The following is a 19,008-nucleotide window of genomic DNA, read 5'->3' as shown; positions in this document are numbered from 1 at the left end:
GGGATTGAACCCGGGGCATGTGAAGCAGGGACTCTACCACTGAGTTATGGCCTTGCCCTGGAATTATAGGGATGGGTTGCATGGTGGGCGAGGGGGGAGACATAGGAGGGGGACTTCTAACAGAGTTCTCTCAGCCTTGGCAAAACTGTAAATCCCAGGACTCGTGGGGGAATCCATGGCAGTTAAGTGGATGCAAAAACCAAAGTATGTTTCTAGTGGTTGCAGAGTCCAGCCTTACATTGTACAAAAGAACGAAAAATAACGAATAATTCTCTGTGCCAAACTGGGTTTTTTTTTAAACTGAAAGCACAGCGTGCTTGGAGCTGTGCGGACAAAATCATTGTGATATCATGTCAAGTGAAGACAAGCATTTCTTGGTTTTTAGATAGCTAATATCTGACCACATATCTGATCTAACTCTAGATCCGATCAGTCCTCAGGATCATAGACCCAGCTCCCTCTGCTAGGAGACTCTAGGTTCTAGGTCTGTACTCTGGTGTTAATGCGAGAAAAAGGGTTTTCCCTACTCTATTCCTTTTTCGTTTCTCTGGTTTCCTCTGTGCCAAATTCCACTCTTCCCAAATGCTGGTTTAACTAGCAGAATTTCTAAAACTAAGTCGAGAGTAGGAGTAATGCCCAATTTGCCACAGCTTTCTCTCCTGTACATCATTTATGTGCACTGATAAAACACTGCAAGAAAAGCATTCTTGGTATCTTTACGTATTTATGATTGCATCAAGATTTTGCAGGTGAAGTGTTTTACCAACAAGCATGTTACTGACGCACATTGGGGAGGGGATTGGAAACACATCACACACAAGACTCTCAATACAACTGTATGTATAACAACATCAAGATTACCTTTTTGGAGTGTTTTATCAATGTACACACATATGCCAGTAATATACCAGGGGAAATACCTGAAGGAACTGAGAGCTGCAACAATCTGCACATCCACCATGCTCTGGGGAAAACTCAGCACTGAAAAGCACAACTACAGAGGATTCCCTATACATCGATTCCTCTTCGGAATCGATGTATAGGGAATCGCCTCCCCCCCCACAGACCCCCCCTGGACTGGCAGGTAAGAGATTACCTTAAACTAAGGCCTTTATGGCCGCAAATGGCGTCCCAGACGCCATTTGCATCCTCAGTCAGTGCCCTTCAGCCAGCGATACGGCATGGCGGCCATATCGCTAAAAATGCAGAGCTGGAGGATCTGGCCAAAGAGGATTCTGTGCGGTGGTGGGGGTAAGTCTTCCGTTCCTCCACAGACTCCGTTCCGCCATGCCACGGACTCTAAAGAATCCAGCCCCATTGGAGTCCGTGGCGGAATTCTCCGCCATCCCTAGCTGTGGCATGCGAGCGTCCTTGTGGCCCAAGTTCTCAGAGCCTGAGGATGGTCATGCAACCTCCCCTGAACTCAGGAGAGGTGACCCCCAAGGTCTTTCTGGAGAACTGGTTCCTGGGGAACTGCAAGCTTCACAACACCTATCCATGGCTGAGTCCTCACCCTGAACCATTAACTCTGGAGTGTCTTCTTCAGAAGACAAGGGTTCAAGGTTAGGGCCCACGGCAGGACTTCGGAACTCCAAAATCCAGGTTGAAATTTGGATGAGCAGAATTTTGGCGGTATCCCTAGTGAATACACCCACTGCACTCTAGACTTGTTTTGCTGGACGAAAGACGGGTCTACCAGCCTTCGCGGGGAGTGACACCGCCTGACGCGAGGCGTGTTCCTAAGATACAGGAATGCAGAATGTCTGGGGTCTGGACATGCACCGGCCTTTCCGCAAAGGACGGTGAGGCGATGAATTTAGGGTGCAGAGCTGGGGGGTGGTGCTGGCCCAGGGAGTTCAATTCTCAGCAAAGTTCTCCTTGAGCAATCCCCCAGGAAGTATAGGAAGTTGCCTTCTCCCTAAGTAGGGAAAGATCCCACAAAGGTGCACCCGCCAAAAGAGAGGGGGTGGACACACGCACTCTGAGAAAAAGATACCCTTTAGAAACAGACTGCCTAAAAGCATTCTATGTACACGGTGAAATGACACGTAAAAAATACTCAGGCCCACCATGTGAGCCTTTAAAGCCGAAACCGTTCCCGCAAAAGCAAGCAGTCTGCTGCCAGGAACCCCCTTCTTCCTACCCTCACTGCAAAAACTCCTTTGCCAGCTGCGTTCTGAAAACAGTCACAGCTATGGCCTTCAAGCCCTTCCCTTCCCAGCCCAGGCAAGTGGGGTGTGACCAGCAGCTAGTAGCTACTGGCCCACAAGGGCCATTGAGCAACCACCTTCTGGGAAACGAGGCATGCAAAGGCTTTGGGAGGTGGTGTGGATTTGGCAAGCCCAGAGAGGGCGCTTGCAGCCTTACGGCCGGGTATGGTCAGTCTTCTGGGCCACGATGCAGAGAAGGTGCTGCTGCCTTCCTGTCATGGAAGGAGATGTCTGATGGAGGGCGTGGAGGAGGAGGGAGGTGATCCGCTTGGGAATGAGGCAGCGTGGTCTTTCCACTGCATATGTTGGAAAGGGCAGATCCAAAATGCCCTGCAGGCCCCCTCCCCTTGCCACACACCCTAACCAAAGCCTCCCTTGCAAGGCCCAGGGAAGATTCTTGCTCTGCCTGACCCGGTATGCTCTCGGCAGCTGCTCCATCCTTCCTTCCCCCCGCCCCTTCTCCCCGATCCCATTTGCTTGCCTCCTGCCAGGAGGAGGGAAGGCAGCTGGGAAGCCTCCTACGGTGAACGTGGAAGGACCACGGGAAGCAGCTTTGTTCAAAACTATGATCTGCCCCCCACGGAGAATGAGAGAGCGAAAGGAGGAGTGGGAGGAGTGGAGGTAGTGGTGGGGCTGGTGGAGATATGGCGGAGATACTGCCAGAGCACGGGGGTGGACGGGAAACATCGGTCCCCAGCAGGAGCCCCCCCCAATGTCGTCATCCCCTGCCAAACAGTCAATTCAGCTCGACTACTTCTGGCAGTGACGGCTTCTTTTGAAAGCTCCCCGCAGGCTTGGCCGCACCCTCAAAATTCAGCTCTTATTTCCCAAGATGCCTGTGGCCCTCCTTCCCACAACTCGATCCCCCTTCATCTGCCCGGAAGCCTCCAGCTCACCTAACTGACCCCCCTTCCTGGCCCATACCCCTGGAAGGAAGGAAGTAAATAGCTAACGTACTTGTGCTGCTGCACTCTTCTATCCATAGGGCAGGGGTGCTGAAGTGGCCCCCAAGGGGCTAAATCCGGCCCGCCAAGATTCCCCAGATAATGGCCACGCCCACTTCCCCACATCACTATGTGATTCCTGCTCCCCCCTCAACTGCCCATTGTTCGGTTTTTTGGCTTTTCCGTGTCCCCCCGCCCTCATTCTAACAGATTTAAAATGGCTCTCCTAAGGCTTCATTAATGGCAAGGGGAACTTTAAGCTAAAATGGGCTGGTAGTTTAGTCCACCCGCTTTTGCACTTGGCCTCACCCACCTCTGAGAGCTTCTCCAAAACTGAATTTGGCTCTTGGTCTGAAAGAGGCTCAGTACCGTGCCCTAGGACATTCAGAGCAGCTTCACCACATATGTTTTTTTGAAGCCAAAGAAATATGAATAAATACTAGTAGGATCCAGAAACCACTGTGGAACTTTCTCCCAGGTCAGCTACTGGTGCCACCTTCACCTCCCTCCCTCCCTCCCTCCCTCTCTCTCTCCCTCTCTTTTCTCCTTCCTTCAAATCTTCCTTCAAATCCACTTCTAGGAAATCTTGCTTATAACTCCTTCACCCTGGTCCTGAGTGAAACTGAAACTGACGGACCTGCCACTGCATTTGCTAATGTGCATGCTACATTCAGCTGCCAGCCAAGAAATAATTATACGCACAGAAATCTAGCGGCATGTCTGCACGTATGTGTGTGTACATCGAAATCAGTTCTTTGCACAGTTAGTCCGTGTGGGCTGCTGATCACCCTTCAAGGAGTAACATGCAATTGTGTTTAGGGATGCCTGGGCTGCCCCCGCACACTGGGAAATCATTATAATTATTTTGCCAAGCTGACTCCCAGAGGTCGCAGCGCCTCGCATAACATTGCATGTGCCACCATTGATACAGCGGTGGCGAGGTGGGCGGGGGGAGAGGGTTTGTCCTCTTGGTTGGCAGGGCTTAATTTGTAGCTAGGCTAACTGCGAACCCGCCAAGGTAGCGGAGTTTTATTGCCAAGTCCGCAGGGGGAACAGGCACCATTCACACGCACTTGTCACACATACGTATACATGCTTGTCATACAGACATTGCTTTCTGATTAGGTTTTTATGGTGTTCATTTTTACTTGTATTGTTGTGCCGATTACAGTTGATATTGACCGTGGGGGTTTTCTGTTACGTTAATTCTGGATTTCTGCATTTCTGTGTGCATGTCACTTTGAAAGTCTGATTTTGGCGGTGGGAAGTGACAAATAAATGTCAGAAGTAACAACAACAACGCATCTGGGATTAGGAAGTCAGCCTCCCAGGTCAGAAGAGATTTTAGGCAAGTATAAAACCCGGTACCTCTCTTTATTCCTAGAAGCATTTGCCTGTAGATACCATATTCCACAAAACAAACAAACAAAGAAACCAGGAAACATTTTGCTGTCTAGCTGTATTCAATGGAGCGTACCGCCTGGCTTTTTTTTTTGCCCCACTTGCTTCCCGTTACCGCCAGTTTCTCCCTTGCTTCTCCCAAAGGTCACAGCTATATCCAGAAATCTTAAACCAAAAGTCATCTTTGCACAAGTATTGACTCCGACTACGTGGCCTTTGCAGGCAGCTATTTTGGGCCCTTGGCTTCCCGCATTTCGGCCCTTCTCTCTTTTAATTAGAACCTCGGGAGAAAATCTCTCTCTCTCTCTCTTTCTCCCCCCCCCTCTCTCTGCCCCTTTTCTGCATATGACATTCACTTGAAAGAAAATCCTCCCTTTAGGTAGAAGGAAAAATTCAGGGGAGTGAATTTGGCAATGGTTGATAAGGCCAAGAGCAACGCGCTGGCCGCTTCTCAAATTTCTTCTGGAAAGCTTATTCAACAGGGTCTGCATAGATGCAGTTGAACCCCAGGGGGAAATATTTGGGGCCTACCTTGAACCTGAACTCAGTTCCTGAAGCTGTTTTGACTACCAAGGCTGAGGCCTGCAGGATGCAATGTAAGAGAGGAAAGAGGCCTCTGAGCATGGACAGAGTGCACTTTCCACCAAAGGGCAACATCAGGCATCTGGGTAGGCCTGTGCCCTGATACCCGTACCCGCTCTCTCTCAAAAGTGTCTCCCCCAGAGAACACTCAAGGGGTGCTTTTAGGCTTCCCACACCCCTGGTTTTGCTTCAAGTTTCTTTCGCCATCCTGCTTCCTCCCTCCCTAGGCATTTTCAACAGAAGAGACACAGTTGCTACAAAAATCTATTTATGCGACCACACAGAGAAACGAAAAATGCTTCAAATTGGGCTGGGAAGCTGCCAAGGCCGCTAGGCAGAGGGAGAGCAAGATTAACTCACGGGTCAAAACACTAACTGCCAGCATTGCTACCATTCTCTCCACCACCACCACCCCTCCACAGCAAGGCTCACGTGCCTGTCACAGCTGTGTGCAGCACTGGCAGGCCAAAATCCAACGGGTGATGTTTCCCTATCATGTCAGTGCTGAGGTTTCAGCCTTCATGTGACATTTATATTATTTTTTTTTTTTTAAATCTTCTCAAAGTTCTTAATGATTTCCAAACTGAGGGAAATCAATAATCCAGTTCTCAAACAGCTAATGCATTAATACTACAAATTAATAATATTGATGATGATGATACATTTATAACCTGGCTTCCTGCTTCAGTTAGAGGCAACCAAGGCAGCTCACAAAAACGAAACAAGAACATGACACTTAAAAAAAAAAAAAAAAAGTAATTACAATTAGAAAGCAAACAAACCCCATAAATAATTAAACAGGAGACAACATATTCTACATATTCTGGCACATAGTGTAATTGTTAAAAAGAGGGTGTTTAACCTTGAATGTTGGATAGAAACAGGGTTTTTTTAATCAAGTTCTGCATTTAAAGAGTTAGCATTTGATAAATGTTACATGTATTTACTCCTAGTATTAAGTATGCTTAGAAATACGTAAGCACCGTTTAGCGTTAGTGGTGTATGGCTTCTGTGTAAGCGGATTTACACACAGTGTGCATTTTTTGCAGGACACTTTTAAATCTATATCTCTAAATAGAATATCTAATATAAAATTAAGGGGGATGAGGGGAAACCAATACAGAAAACCTCTAAAACATGCGATGAAACCTAAGCCCAGCTGTACAACCAAGAATGCTAGAACTGTATTTCAGAGTCGAAGGTTGCGATCCTGTGCACAGCTTCCCAAGAGTAAGCCCCACTGAACGCAGCGGGGCTTACATCCAAGTAAATATGCATGGGGTTGCACTGTCGGGCTGCAATCCTATACTCATTTGCCTGGGAGGAAGTCGCATTGAACTCAATGGGGCTTGCCTGATGTGACGTGCGAAGGATTGCAATGTAAGCTGCAATCCGCTTACCAATACCCGCTTACCTGGGAGCATGCGCCACTGGACAAAGTGGGTCTTAGTCCCAAGTAAATATACATGGCGTTGCAATGCCAGGCTGCAATCCTATGCACACCTTCGCTGAGGTAAATCCTAATGAACGTAATGGCACTTGCACGTGACTGCTCATGCAGAGGATGGTAAAGTCAGGTACCAATTACACCTTTCTCTTTTTTTTAAAGAAGCCACAGATTTCACCCTCCCTCCCCAGCCTCATTCCCATGGATTCCCGGGCATTATTATTTTCTCTGTCATGGTGCCCTCTGTGGCGTGATTAATGCCAATCTTGAAATATTCGCCGGCAGGTCAAAACTTTTCTGTTTGCCCAGGCATTTTAAGTTGCCCAGTACCACATTTTTACTGCCGTTGAAAGCTGGTTCACTGTTGCATTTTATTGTCTGTCTGCATGCATTTTGTGGCTGCATGCTTATATTTACTGTTCGCTGCCCTGGTATCGTTTGATGAATTGTGGTTTATAAATATCCTAATAAATAAGTAAATATTGCTAAGGGTATATTCTAAGAATCACATTTGCTGACTGAGGTACAAACAGCATGTACCCAAAGATCGCCTGACTGAATGAGAGCGAAAGCAAGACACAAATGGCGGGAAAAACTCACGCATGCGCGCGCACGCGCGCGCGTGTGTGTAAAATGGAGCATTGACAATGCATATGGAGATTACCGGGGTCTCATAAAATTATGGGCCAAAATGGGCCCAGAAGGGCTTCCAATGCAACCCAGGTTGGTTGCCACCTTTTTTCCCCAGGCCTAACTCCTCTGCTTCTAAGGTTCAGGAATGTAGGAGGTGAAACTGCTAATATTATTTGCCCCCATACCAGGAAAGGCTTCCCCTGGTGAATTTCCGCGTGACAGGCTAGAAGAAAGGGGGGAAAGGGAAGCAGCCATTCGGGAAACATCCGTTAGCGATATCGGTGCCTTGCGGCGATCCATGTATGGCCAGTTGTGGGAGAATGGGACCAGGGCAGTGGTGGGGAGAACCAAAGCTTTCCTAGGAGAAAAGGCTCTGTTGGGCCAGATACGGCTTGTGGGTTTTGCGTTGCCTACTGCCACCCCTGCTAACTACGTGAAGTCCCCAAGGGACGTTTCGCACATGACACGGGGCAAACTCGGGGATTCCTCTAAGCCAGCCTTCCCTTCAAATGTGTTGGACTACAGCTTCCATCACCCCCAGTCTGCAAGACGGGAGTGGTAGCCCCAAGCATCTGGAGGGCAGCAGCTTGGGGACGGCTGCTCTAAGCTAACCGAACTCGACAGGAAGCTGTGGCTCATCCCGGCTCCATGTTGTAAGCGTGCAAAAATCGCACGCGTGCGGTTTTCCGCATCACGCGCAAAAGGGCCCGAAGTGGGCGCGGTTTTGCGGAAATCGCAAGCAGCGAGGGCCCAGGCGGACGCCGCTTTGCAAACGCCGAGCTCCAAGAGGGCCTCGAAGCGTGCGCATCGTATGAGGGGAGGAGGCTTTTTCCTCCTGCTTTTCTGTTTTGCTTTTCTCCTGGCAAGGAGTGGTAATTGAGACGGGGGCCCCCCCAAGAAGAGAAACCACGACCCGGGAGGGTGGATGGGGAAACGGCAGCGCCAGCCGGCTCCTCGGGCCTAGTTCTGCTTGGCGGCCAAGGCCAAGGCAGCTGGTAGCAACCATCCCCATGGCAACGCCAACAGCAGCCAGCCTGCCTTTGGAAGGAGCCGGCAAGATGGTTGACGCGGGGTCAGGTCTGGAGTGCCTGGATGTGGGCTCCCTCCGCGCAGAGCAGCAAGATAAGCTCCTGCAATTCAAGGTGGGTAAGAGAAAAGAGGAGTGGGGGGGGCTCAAAAAGAACACCCCCCGACCCTCTAAAATAAATAAATACATCTTGCAATCGTGCCGATTCTTTGCACACCGCTGCACTGCCCGCTGCATGCTGGGGGTTTGGTTCACTCCTGCAAGGCATGGTTTGGGGAGGGAGGGGGAGAAGGAAAGAATGCCGCATTTCTCGTTCCTTTGCACGGGCGAGTTCATTTCATCGCAAGCCTCCGCGAGAAATAACAGCAATAACGACACGCGCGCACCACGCAGAGAGACAGAAAAACTGACTCTAGAAGAGGCAGCCACTCGCTTTTTGCAAGGACAGCCTTCTAGAGCGCGTTCCTTTTTTGATATATGTTGTGGTTTTAAAATGATGAAAGATGTAGGGACAGGATCTCAAAGAATGGTTGGGGTGTTGTTGTTGTTTTCCCCCAGGCAGGCAAAAAGGACGTCGTGATCCACAGCTCCCTTAAGAAAGGTGGTTATCAAAACGCGGCGTTTTTACATTTCTTTCGGAATAAATGTTTTAATTGGTACCAGCATGAGGCTGGTCCCTCTTGCTGTGGTTTAAAAATGGATCTCTTTGTGGGGAGTTGCCTGCTTTTTGTTTGTTTATGCTATTGTGCAGTTTGGCCTGTCACTTTGTTTTGCTTCATAACGCTTGGAGTGTTTGTCCGTTTCGGGGAGTCTCTGGGGCTGTGGGACGCTTTATTCTGTGGACCTTTGCAGAACTGGGGATTTATCACTATTTTCAAGTGGCACTTTGTACGTCACAAAAAACGAAACAAAAATCCGTTCAGGGAAACTTGCATGAGGCGTGTGCAAATTAGGCTCCGCATTATGATGATGCTTTTATCCCCCATATCCTCCAAGCAGCTCAAGGGGGCATGCAAAGTTTCCCCTGTCCATTTTTATCAACCCTGTCATGTAGGCTGGGACAAGAAATAGCAGCTGGCCCAAAATTAGGCCCTGAGCTTCATGGCTACAAACACATTTGAGGCTCAGAGTCTCATATCAGAATGCCCCCGCTAACCAAAACCTCATGTAACAGGTACCCCACTCACCACCCAAAGAGCCATTAAAATACACACCCCTCCCCGGTGTTGTTAAGGAGACCATACCTTCTCAACTGAAAACGGGGACAATGATTTCACTGATAATAGGGCAACATATCTATTCATATATCGAGGGCCTCTACGCAAGACCGTTGCTGCCTATTGTTGAAGGCTCTACTTTGCCTTCTGTACACTATTTTCATTTGCTTAGCAACAGCCTCTCCTGCATCCATTCGAAAGCCAAAAGGCTGTTATTCCTTGGGTTAAAGATTGTCCTGCGTTGACTTATTGACAGTTCAGAATGGATCTCGGCAGCTGCAGGGTCTGAAACTGCGTGGTTCGGCGTGTGTAGAGAGAGAAAGCAGGTCCGCCTGCCCTGCGGTGCAGGCCAAGCCAGGGCACACTTCCTTGATTTCCTTATGATTAGCTGCCTCGACCCTTCTTTGTCCATTAGAAATGAGCCGAAGGGAACCCTGAAATCATTACCTGGGGGAGAGAGGGCAACTCTTAGAGACTCTTCCCGTCTCTGCAGGGGTCAGAGTCCAATCTGTTCCGTCTTTGTCCTCTCCTTGCTTGAGCATGTAGCATGAACAGACGGTGTGCCAGGTTGGGGAGTGATCCACGAGGAGATCAGAACACGCAACGAGCCCCAGGTTCCAACTGAAAGATTTGGTTAGGATAAAAGGTTCAGGTAGGAGGGAGAAAAAGCGGTAGCAGATTAAAATAAACAGAACGTTTTACTCTCTAGATAACCTGCACTGATACAGTCCCAAAACACCTTAAAGTGCAGCCAGGACGGTTCGTCCCTGCATCAGTTGAAGGAAAGTGGATGACAAAATTCATAGGAAGACAGACCCATTTTATCCCTATAGAACAGGCTTCCCCTGACTATAATGGCCACGCTGGCTAGGGATGATTGGAACTGTAGTCCCAACATATCTGCAGGGCGTCAAGTCAGGGAAGGCTGCTGGAGAAAAACGAGGAGGGGAAAACAGCAGGTGGACAGGTAGCACCTGGAGAAATGGCGACGCTTTGCCAGCCCAGGAAGGTATGAGGGGGAGAGGTAAGAATTGGGAGGGGTTGCTATTTCCCCTTTCGTACTGGCAAGCAAAGCTCAGCAGGGGGAATGCATCACTTTTTCTATGTTTGGGATGTGCCCTGACAGTTATTTTGGACTGGCGGGCCAGGCACGTTGGAGACAGGCGTCGTCTACTCTGCCCATCTCCATATGGGCCTTACTGCTCATGCACACACATCTGTAGTCATGTGCACTAGAGGCCAGGCATTTGAACAAGGCATTCCAAAAGGCGAGAATGGGGATGGATTTACCAGGGGACAGAGACCAGAAAAATGGGGAAGGTTAGAGCATCAGGGACACCCGCTACAGAGGCACCTGCAGCCACAGAGAAGCCTGTTAAAATGGACCTTCGTGGCACCTTGAAGACAGAATAGATTTACTGTGGCATAAACTTTCGTGGACTAGTTGCGCCTGATGCACTGGGCTCTAGTCCATGAAAGCTTCTGCCCTAATAAATCTGTTGGTCTTTAAGGTGCCACAGTGCTCTCTTTTTGTGTGTTCGCTGTAACGGACTGACACAGCTTCCCCTCTGGAACATGTCACGATTAAAATACAGCCTCGGTTAGCTTTTAGGGTTCTGTGTAATACCATCCTTTTCACCTGCAAAGGTTGCAGCAAAATGAGTGTGACCACCGAGTGAGCATGTGCAGACTGAGAAAGTGTGTGCGTGCTGAGCATGTGCAGAGTGCCCTTGCAAATGAGAGCCTGCAGCTAGCCCCCAAACATTTGAGGTTCAAACGTTCAAGGCTCCACCTTCCAGATAGGCAAATGCAATTTCTTTTAAGGCATAAACCTTAGGCCAGCCTTCCTAACCTGGTGCCCTCCAGATGTTCTGACTTCAACTCCCATCAGCCCCAGCCACCTTAGCCAGTGGTCAGGAGTCCTGGGAGTTGTAATACAAAACATCTAGAGGGCACCAAATTGGGAAAGGCTACCATAGGCCTTCAAAGCTAGCGGAGATGACAGTATTCCAGCTGAGCTATTTAAAATCCTAAAAGATGATGCTGTTAAAGTGCTGCACTCAATATGCCAACAAATTTGGAACACTCAACAGTGGCCACAAGACTGGAAAAGGTCAGTTTACATTCCAATTCCAAAGAAGGGCAACGCCAAAGAGTGTTCAAACTACCACACAATTGCGCTCATTTCACATGCCAGCAAGGTGATGCTCAAAATCCTACAAGCTAGGCTTCAGCAGCATGCGAACCGAGAACTACCAGACGTACAAGCTGGGTTTCGAAGAGGCAGAGGAACTAGAGATCAAATCGCCAACTTTCACTGGATCATGGAGAAAGCAAGAGAATTCCAGAGAAACGTCTATTTCTGCTTCATTGACTACGCTAAAGCCTTTGATTGTGTGGAACACAACAAACTGTGGCAAATTCTGAAAGAGATGGGAGTACCAGACCACCTTACCTGTCTCCTGAGAAACCTGTACGAGGGCCAAGAAGCAACAGTAAGAACCAGACATGGAACAACCGATTGGTTCAAAATTGGGAAAGGAGTACGACAAGGCTGCATATTGTCGCCCTGCTTATTTAACTTATATGCAGAGTATATCATGAGAAACGCCGGGTTGGATGAATCACAGGTCGGAATTAAGATTGCCGGGAGAATTATCAACAACCTCAGATACGCAGATCATACCACCATAATGGCAGAAAGCGAAGAGGATCTAAAGAGCCTCTTGTTGAGGGTGAAAGTGGAGAGTGCAAAAGCTGGTTTGAAACTCAACATTAAAAAAATGAAGATCATGGCATCTGGCCCCATCACTTCCTGGCATATGGAAGGGGAAGAAATGGAAGCAGTAACAGATTTTATTTTCTTGGGCTCCAAGATCACCGCAGACGGTGACTGTAGCCATGAAATTAAAAGACGCTTGCTCCTTGGGAGGAAAGCTGTGGCCAACCTAGACAGCATAGTAAGAAGCAGAGACATCACCTTGCCGACAAAGGTCCGTATAATCAAAGCTATGGTTTTCCCAGTAGCAACGTATGGCTGTGAGAGCTGGACTATAAGGAAGGCTAAGCGCCGAAGAATTGATGCTTTCGAACTGTGGGGCTGGAGAAGACTCTTACGAGTCCCCTGGACTGCAAGGAGGTCAAATCAGTCCATCCTAAAGGAAATCGGCCCTGACTGCTCATTGGAAGGACAGATACTGAAGCTGAAGCTGAAATATTTTGGCCACCTAATGCGAAGAGAAACTCTCTGGAAAAGGCTACGGTCCATGGGGTCACAAAGAGTCGGACACGACTGAACGACTGAACAACAACAACAACCATAGGCCTTAGCTTCTCAAAATAGCTCTCAGATTTTCAAGCCCAGAAAGTCCTGAGCGTATGAAAACATGTGAAAGCTGCACAAACCAAATTGCTGTGCGTGACAATCCCCCACGCATCTCTTTTGCCTCATGTGCATTTTGCGCGCATGTGTGTAACAGACCTATCAGGTACTTGGGGAGAAAAAGACCATTTTCTAAAACTCGGATGACACCAGAAATAGGAGGCGCATTGATTCTCTCTCATACAGACATCCTGGTCAATGGTTGGATTGAGGAGAGTCACAAGGCTCAGAGTCACAATTGCTAACACAGAGTAGAACCCCCAGTTAATTTAGCCACTGTTATCCAGTCATAGCGAACATTTCATCACCTTGGCTGGGAATATAGCAATATGGCTAATAGCAGGCCTGTTTGAGACTAAGAACAGGCGATGCTTCTATTCAAAAGGTATCGTCCAGCCATTTCCGACCTCCCACGTGGACCCCAACTTGGCCTTGGAACCCCAGAATCTGTGTGATCTTTCTTGCCACTCTCTGGACTTAGCCACAACCACAGAAAATAAACTTGCATGGTGTCAGCAGAGCAGAACTGGGGATCTGTAGCAACAGAGCTTGGCTGACTGCAGGGGGTGGGGAATTGCTGGTCTAGAGACCAAGTCTGGCTCTTTGGGGTGCCACACATGGTCCCCTCCCCATCCCGTCAATTGTTTGGTGGTTTCACAGCTTTTGTCCAGTTCTTTCCCCATTCTAAAAGGTCAAAATGCCTCTCCTAAGGCTTAGTCACTGGCAGGAAGCGCTTGAAGCTACAATACGTTGGTATTTTTTTGGCCCCACCCCTTTTACCTTTGGCCACACCCACTGCTGGAATGCGGCCCCCGAGAGCTTCTCTGAAATTGGGCTGAAACAAGTTCCCCACCGCTGGTGTACTGCTGGCTCTTAAACTCACCCGCACCCGAAATCAAAATTCTGCAGCCTGTACATCCAAGTACAAAGCACGCACCTCAACAAACAGCTGGTTACATTCCGCTGTAGATCTCAACATTTTCTCTGCTAAGTGTGAGAAAGCGAAGGGGTGAGATCCTTCTCTGGTTGCTGTGCATTTCGCTGAGAAGAGCCAGCGATTTCAGTGTGTGCTTTAGCAATCAATGCAAAGGATGTATATTTGGGGCACGACAGAGACCCATCAAATTACAGTGTGGGAAAGGTTCCTTACTGCCTTCCTCTCTCTCTCATATAATACTGGAACTAGGAATCACCTGGGTGAAGCCAGCTGGCAGGAGATTTGGGACAGACAAAACAAAGTACTTCTTTGCCTTCAACATGCAGTTAACCTAGGGGGTCTAATACCATGACATATTTACTGGGGTCTCCAATGGAATGCCCAAGAGCGACCTCTCTTGACGCCCACAAGGCTCCCTACCTCTCCTGATTTTTATTTTATTTCTTACATTATGATTACCGGAGGCTGACATGCTGCAAAGTGCAACCCTCCAGTGCCATCTTTGTTTGGGTTCCAAAGACTGGTTTGTGTTTCGGAGCTCAGATTCCCACCTCTACCTTGTCCTTAGGTTTTTGGGGCAAGTTGCTTTTCTTTCGGTCTCACCGCTTTGCCTTCTGGGAAATGAGTGTGTTGCGATTGGCCAAGCCTATTATGGCAGCCATTTTATGAATGGGCAAGGCACTGCCCCATGGCATCCGCTTTGTGACAGCACCCGCGACACTCTCAAAATTCCAAATGTGCCCACCGACCCAAAAAGGTTGGGGACCCCCCATTCCGTCATGTGGTGGCTGAGAACGCAGATGGCTTAAAAATAAACAAGGTCAAATGGATAGAGGTCTGGCTACGAGCCATTCAGGTCTGGCTACAAGCTATGTTCACCAAATGGATAGAGGCACTCTATTTCTGAATGCTCAGGACAAGCAACAGTGGAAAGCAACTACACCAGAGGCATCACTGTTTGAAGTCTGGACTAGATAATCCTTTGGCAATTTTTATGTGTCTCTCCCCGTCCCCTGGATCCTGCGTAATATTTTCTCTCCTCAGCCGAACTGACCTTTCAGCACCCTCAAAGAGCCATTGCTGTTCATCTACATTCTATTGCTGGCAGTTTCTCCCTGGTTAGAAACAGCAAGGAGGCAGAGTAAGCAAGAAACAGATTTTTAGCCCTAAGATTAGGAACATAAAGGATGGATAAAACCTTACATATAAGATGTGCATTCCGGAAACTTAAACCCTAGCCCAGGGTGGGCAACTTGTGGCCCTCCAGATGTTTCAGCCTACAACTCCCATCAGCTTTAGCCAGCATAGCCAATGGTTGTAGGAGTTGGGAGTTGTAGGCCAAAACATCTGGAGGGCTACAAGTCACCCACCTTTGCCTCTTACTTGACCGGTGCTGTACCCTTTTATTTCTAGATAAACACCAGGATTGCGAATGAGAAATACCTACGTTCCCACAAGGAAGTGGAGCTGCTCCTATCAGGATTTCTTGGGTAAGTTTCTCACACCTTCCGAATGGGCAAACCCTCATGGCAGCCATTTTGTGAGAGCACCCATGACATTCGCTCAAAATTCCAAATATGACCACTGACCCCAAAAAGTTTGGAGACCCCTGTTCTAATGCTTGGAACCTATAGGCAGGTGGAAGAAAAGGGAGAAACCAGCAAAACTGTTATTGCCAGAGAAGAAACAGCTGACATTACAGCAATTAGGTGGAGGAAGGTTTGCCTTCCCCATCCAGGGCTGTGTAGGTTTTAAAGGGGCAGAGGTGTCACTTAAGAGACTTCTGCGGTATGGGAAGAACATCAGAAGAGCCCGGCTGGATCAGACCAGGGTCCATCAAGTCCAGCATTCTGTTCACACAGTGGCCAGCCAACTGTCGACCAGGAACCCACAAGCAGGACATGAGTGTGACAGCACCCTCCCACCCATGTTCCCCAGCAACTTGTGTACATAGTCTCACTGCCTCTGGTACTGGAGGTAGCACATGGCCATCAAGACTAGTAGCCAAATTCCTCCAGGAATTTATCTAACCCCCTTTTAAAGCCATGCAAATTAGTGGCCATCACTACATCCTGTGGTAGCGAGTTCCATAGTTTAACTATAGCGCTGTGTGAAGAAGCCCTTCCTTTGATCTGTCCTCAATCTCCCACCATTCAGTGTCATGGAATGACCTCAGGTTCTAGTACTATGAGACAGGGAGAAAAAAGTCTCCCTCACAGAAGGCTTCTGTGGCATCGCAGGGCTGAGCTATCCATTCCAAAGAATCCCTTGGCAAAGTCCTCCCCGGACTGCACCTGCTTTCAGGTTGCAGGAGGGGAAGTCATATTTTAATGCTCCTCTAAAAACAAAAAAACTCAGCAAAATATCTTGCATGTAGAAAACTAACACAACAGGGATTCATGTTCCTGACCAACATTGTCCTAGAAGTGCTAGCTTTCTAGATGAATGGAGATTTTTTTCCAAAATGCAGGGAAGCATTCAAATCTATGATCCTCCCCTGGCAACTGCTTGAAGTGTTACAAGCCAGAGAAGACTCTACTGTGTGATTTTGTCTAAAGTGTAGGGACCTTTTTGCCCCCAGAAAGGACACGAGTAGTGGACCAATTCTGCGGTCCAGGTTAGGGCCCATGGCTGCCAGCTCCCCACTACTAAAAGTTACTTTAATTTACAAGGTAGCCAGGGCTGATTTTATGTGGCAGCACTTTATCCTTATGAACTTTTTGTCCAATTTCTTCCACCCAACTTGGAGGTTTGCTCCCCAGTGCCTCTGCTAATTGCTTTATCGATTCCCGATGAAGGAGCTGCGTAATTCAGAAGAAGTATTTTTAATTGTTATAAATATTTTCTTGGCTCTTTGACAGTTGCATGTTCTTGTTCTTAATATAAAACTCCCTCAACCCCCTTCCCACCAAAGGTGGATGCAGATGTAAATTAAACGTTTCTCCTCGGTTGCTAATTGGCTTATCGATTCCCAATAAGGAAGGAGTAATTTACCAATTTGTCTTGCGTACTTTTCACAAGGACCTACAAAATTCTGCCTGGGGGGAGGCGGGGGGGCACACAACTGTTTAAAAAACTCCTTTAAAAGTCTATTTCTGTGTCCCCCCCTCCCCCCGATTATTCCCAGGGAAGTCCTGATGCAAAGACCAGAGAATATACGGGAGTTTGCCGCAGGTAAGAGTTTATATTAACCTTGCAGATTAGGAGACCTCCCCCCACACCACAGTGTAGTCCTTGCATAACCAACAAAAGTACAAGGGATCCAGGCCTGGAAGTTACTTCCACAGCTGGTGGAACCTGCCTCTGATTGGCCAAGCACTGGTGTCACAGAATGTCCACAGACATTCCAACTTTGCAGAGAAGAAGGTGGACTGCAGCAAAATGTTCACAGTTCAGCTTCTGTAGAAAAAAAACTCCCAGGTTCAGTCCTCGGCATCTCCAGGGAGGACAGAGAGACTCCTGTCTGAAACTCCGGGAGATCTTTGGCCAGCTAGCATAGACCAGCGTCGACCCCTGTCTGAAAACTGGGAAGGCTGCTGCCAGTCTGTGTTACTAGCTATCCTAGGCTAGCTGGACCAAGGGTCTGACTTGGTATAAAGCAGCTTCTCATGTTCCCATGTGGCTTTCAGGTCTTCCCTTAGACTTAAAGTCAGATTTTTATCCCAGCCAAACTGACAGTCATCCCATACTTTCCACCATTTCACAGATGGAAATAGGGACGGACTTGGAACAGCCCTGTTCTCTCCCCTGCAGCCATTTCACAAGGACTCCCCGCCCTTCCCCACACCTCCTCCACGTGACTGAAATCTCTTCACGGCCTCCTGCCCACTGTATTCATTTACTCTACAAATCTACTGATTTAAAATTCAGGCGGACGATGGTTCTTACAGAAAAAAACATAACTGTCCGATGGTAGGTTATCAACATTTCAAAAGGGATCTCAGCCGCTATGGATGTGGGTGGTGAGGTGTGGGTGAGTGGCCGAGATGGTGGCAGCAGGTAGGAGACCTAAGGGACGGGCTCCAGAAGCAAGACAGCGGCCTCTCTAAGGGAACCTGTCTGGAGCAAGGAGAGGCTTTAAGTGGAGCCTGCATTTTGCCAAGCCTGAGCACTTAAAACAGGCCTTTTAAAATAACAGGGTTTGGCTGTGAGGCATGTGGACCGGTAACGGGAACTGTGTTGCTGAGCATGTGCAGAGTGTCCAGGTACATATATAGCAGCCTTCCACAACATGGCACCGTCCAGATGTAACATCGTAGAGCTGGCAGGGAGCTCAGAGATCATGAGTCCACCCCTCTGCTCAGTGCAGCCTCTGTCCCGCATCCCTGGCTGACGGCCATCCAGCCTCTGCGTAAAGACCTCCAACTACGTGTTCGACTACAACTCCCACCTGCCCTAGCCAACACATTTGGAAAGTGCCAGGATGAACTTATGCGCCCATCTCAGATTTAAGTCAAGGAGGAGCTTTGCAGAGCACCTCAAGCAACTGTGCTCACCCACCTCGCCTTTTAGCAATTAAGAAGCAGGAGAAAGATGGTCCAAGCAGGGCATGTGAATAGACCGAAGCCATTCCGACAAGGGAGGCTCAAGTTCTGGCAACAGGAGCGGAGCTCAGGAGCGGCCGGGGCACTAGTACCCTTTGCTGTCAGATCTGCGACGACGAGAACGCGCCGTGCAGATGAGACCGTTCAATCAAGGGTGGGTGGGGGAGACACACCGAGGTCTGGCTGGCCTTCTCTCCTCTCTGCGCTGTGGCTTTCGTTTGGAGAAGGGACACGCACGGCTGCCCTTGGCCAGATCTTTCCCTGCCTCTCTCTCTGGAACCCTCCGCACTGGAAATGCCAGGGATGAGAGCTGGGGCCTCGTGCATGCAAATCATGCGCTCCGCTGCTGTGCAACAGGCGCCCTGCCTAACCCTTCCTTTCCCCCACCCTTCTTGTTTCAGGCTATTTTACCAATCCAGAACTCCCCAAGAAGATCCAGCAACAAATGATGGAGAAACTAAACGAGGCCATCTAACAGCTGCCTTGCTGCGGCCATCTCTTCTGCTTTGCTCTCTTTTTGGATTTCCCGCAGCAGCAGAGAGACCGTTCCGCTGCACAAGTGCACGAAGACAGAGCCACTCCTTGAAATGCCTTGGATGTTGCTTTTCTTCTCCCACATTTCTTTTAACCTCTTTTCTAGGCATGCGGAACAGCCAATAAAGTTGGGCTTCCAGTGAAGGGGTG

The 19,008-nt window shown here is 48.8% G+C and overlaps 1 protein-coding gene across 1 annotated transcript; it reads left to right on the top strand.

Moving 5' to 3' along the window:
• The first annotated feature begins 8,253 nt into the window (after positions 1–8,253).
• On the top strand, positions 8,254–19,008 carry RIIAD1 (regulatory subunit of type II PKA R-subunit domain containing 1). Its single transcript, XM_084823812.1, has 4 exons — positions 8,254–8,359; positions 15,194–15,270; positions 16,908–16,954; positions 18,726–19,008. The coding sequence occupies exons 1-4, from the start codon at positions 8,276–8,278 to the stop codon at positions 18,797–18,799; spliced, it is 282 nt and encodes a 93-aa protein (XP_084679938.1). The 5' UTR covers positions 8,254–8,275; the 3' UTR covers positions 18,800–19,008.

The sequence above is a fragment of the Heloderma suspectum genome, chromosome 17 (genome assembly GCF_057233095.1).
Source record: "Heloderma suspectum isolate Gila_16-S chromosome 17, 16-S_ref, whole genome shotgun sequence".
Taxonomy (NCBI): Eukaryota; Metazoa; Chordata; class Lepidosauria; order Squamata; family Helodermatidae; genus Heloderma; species Heloderma suspectum.
The sequence above is the reverse complement of the archived record's forward strand: the minus strand, read 5'-3'. Positions and strand labels throughout refer to the sequence as shown.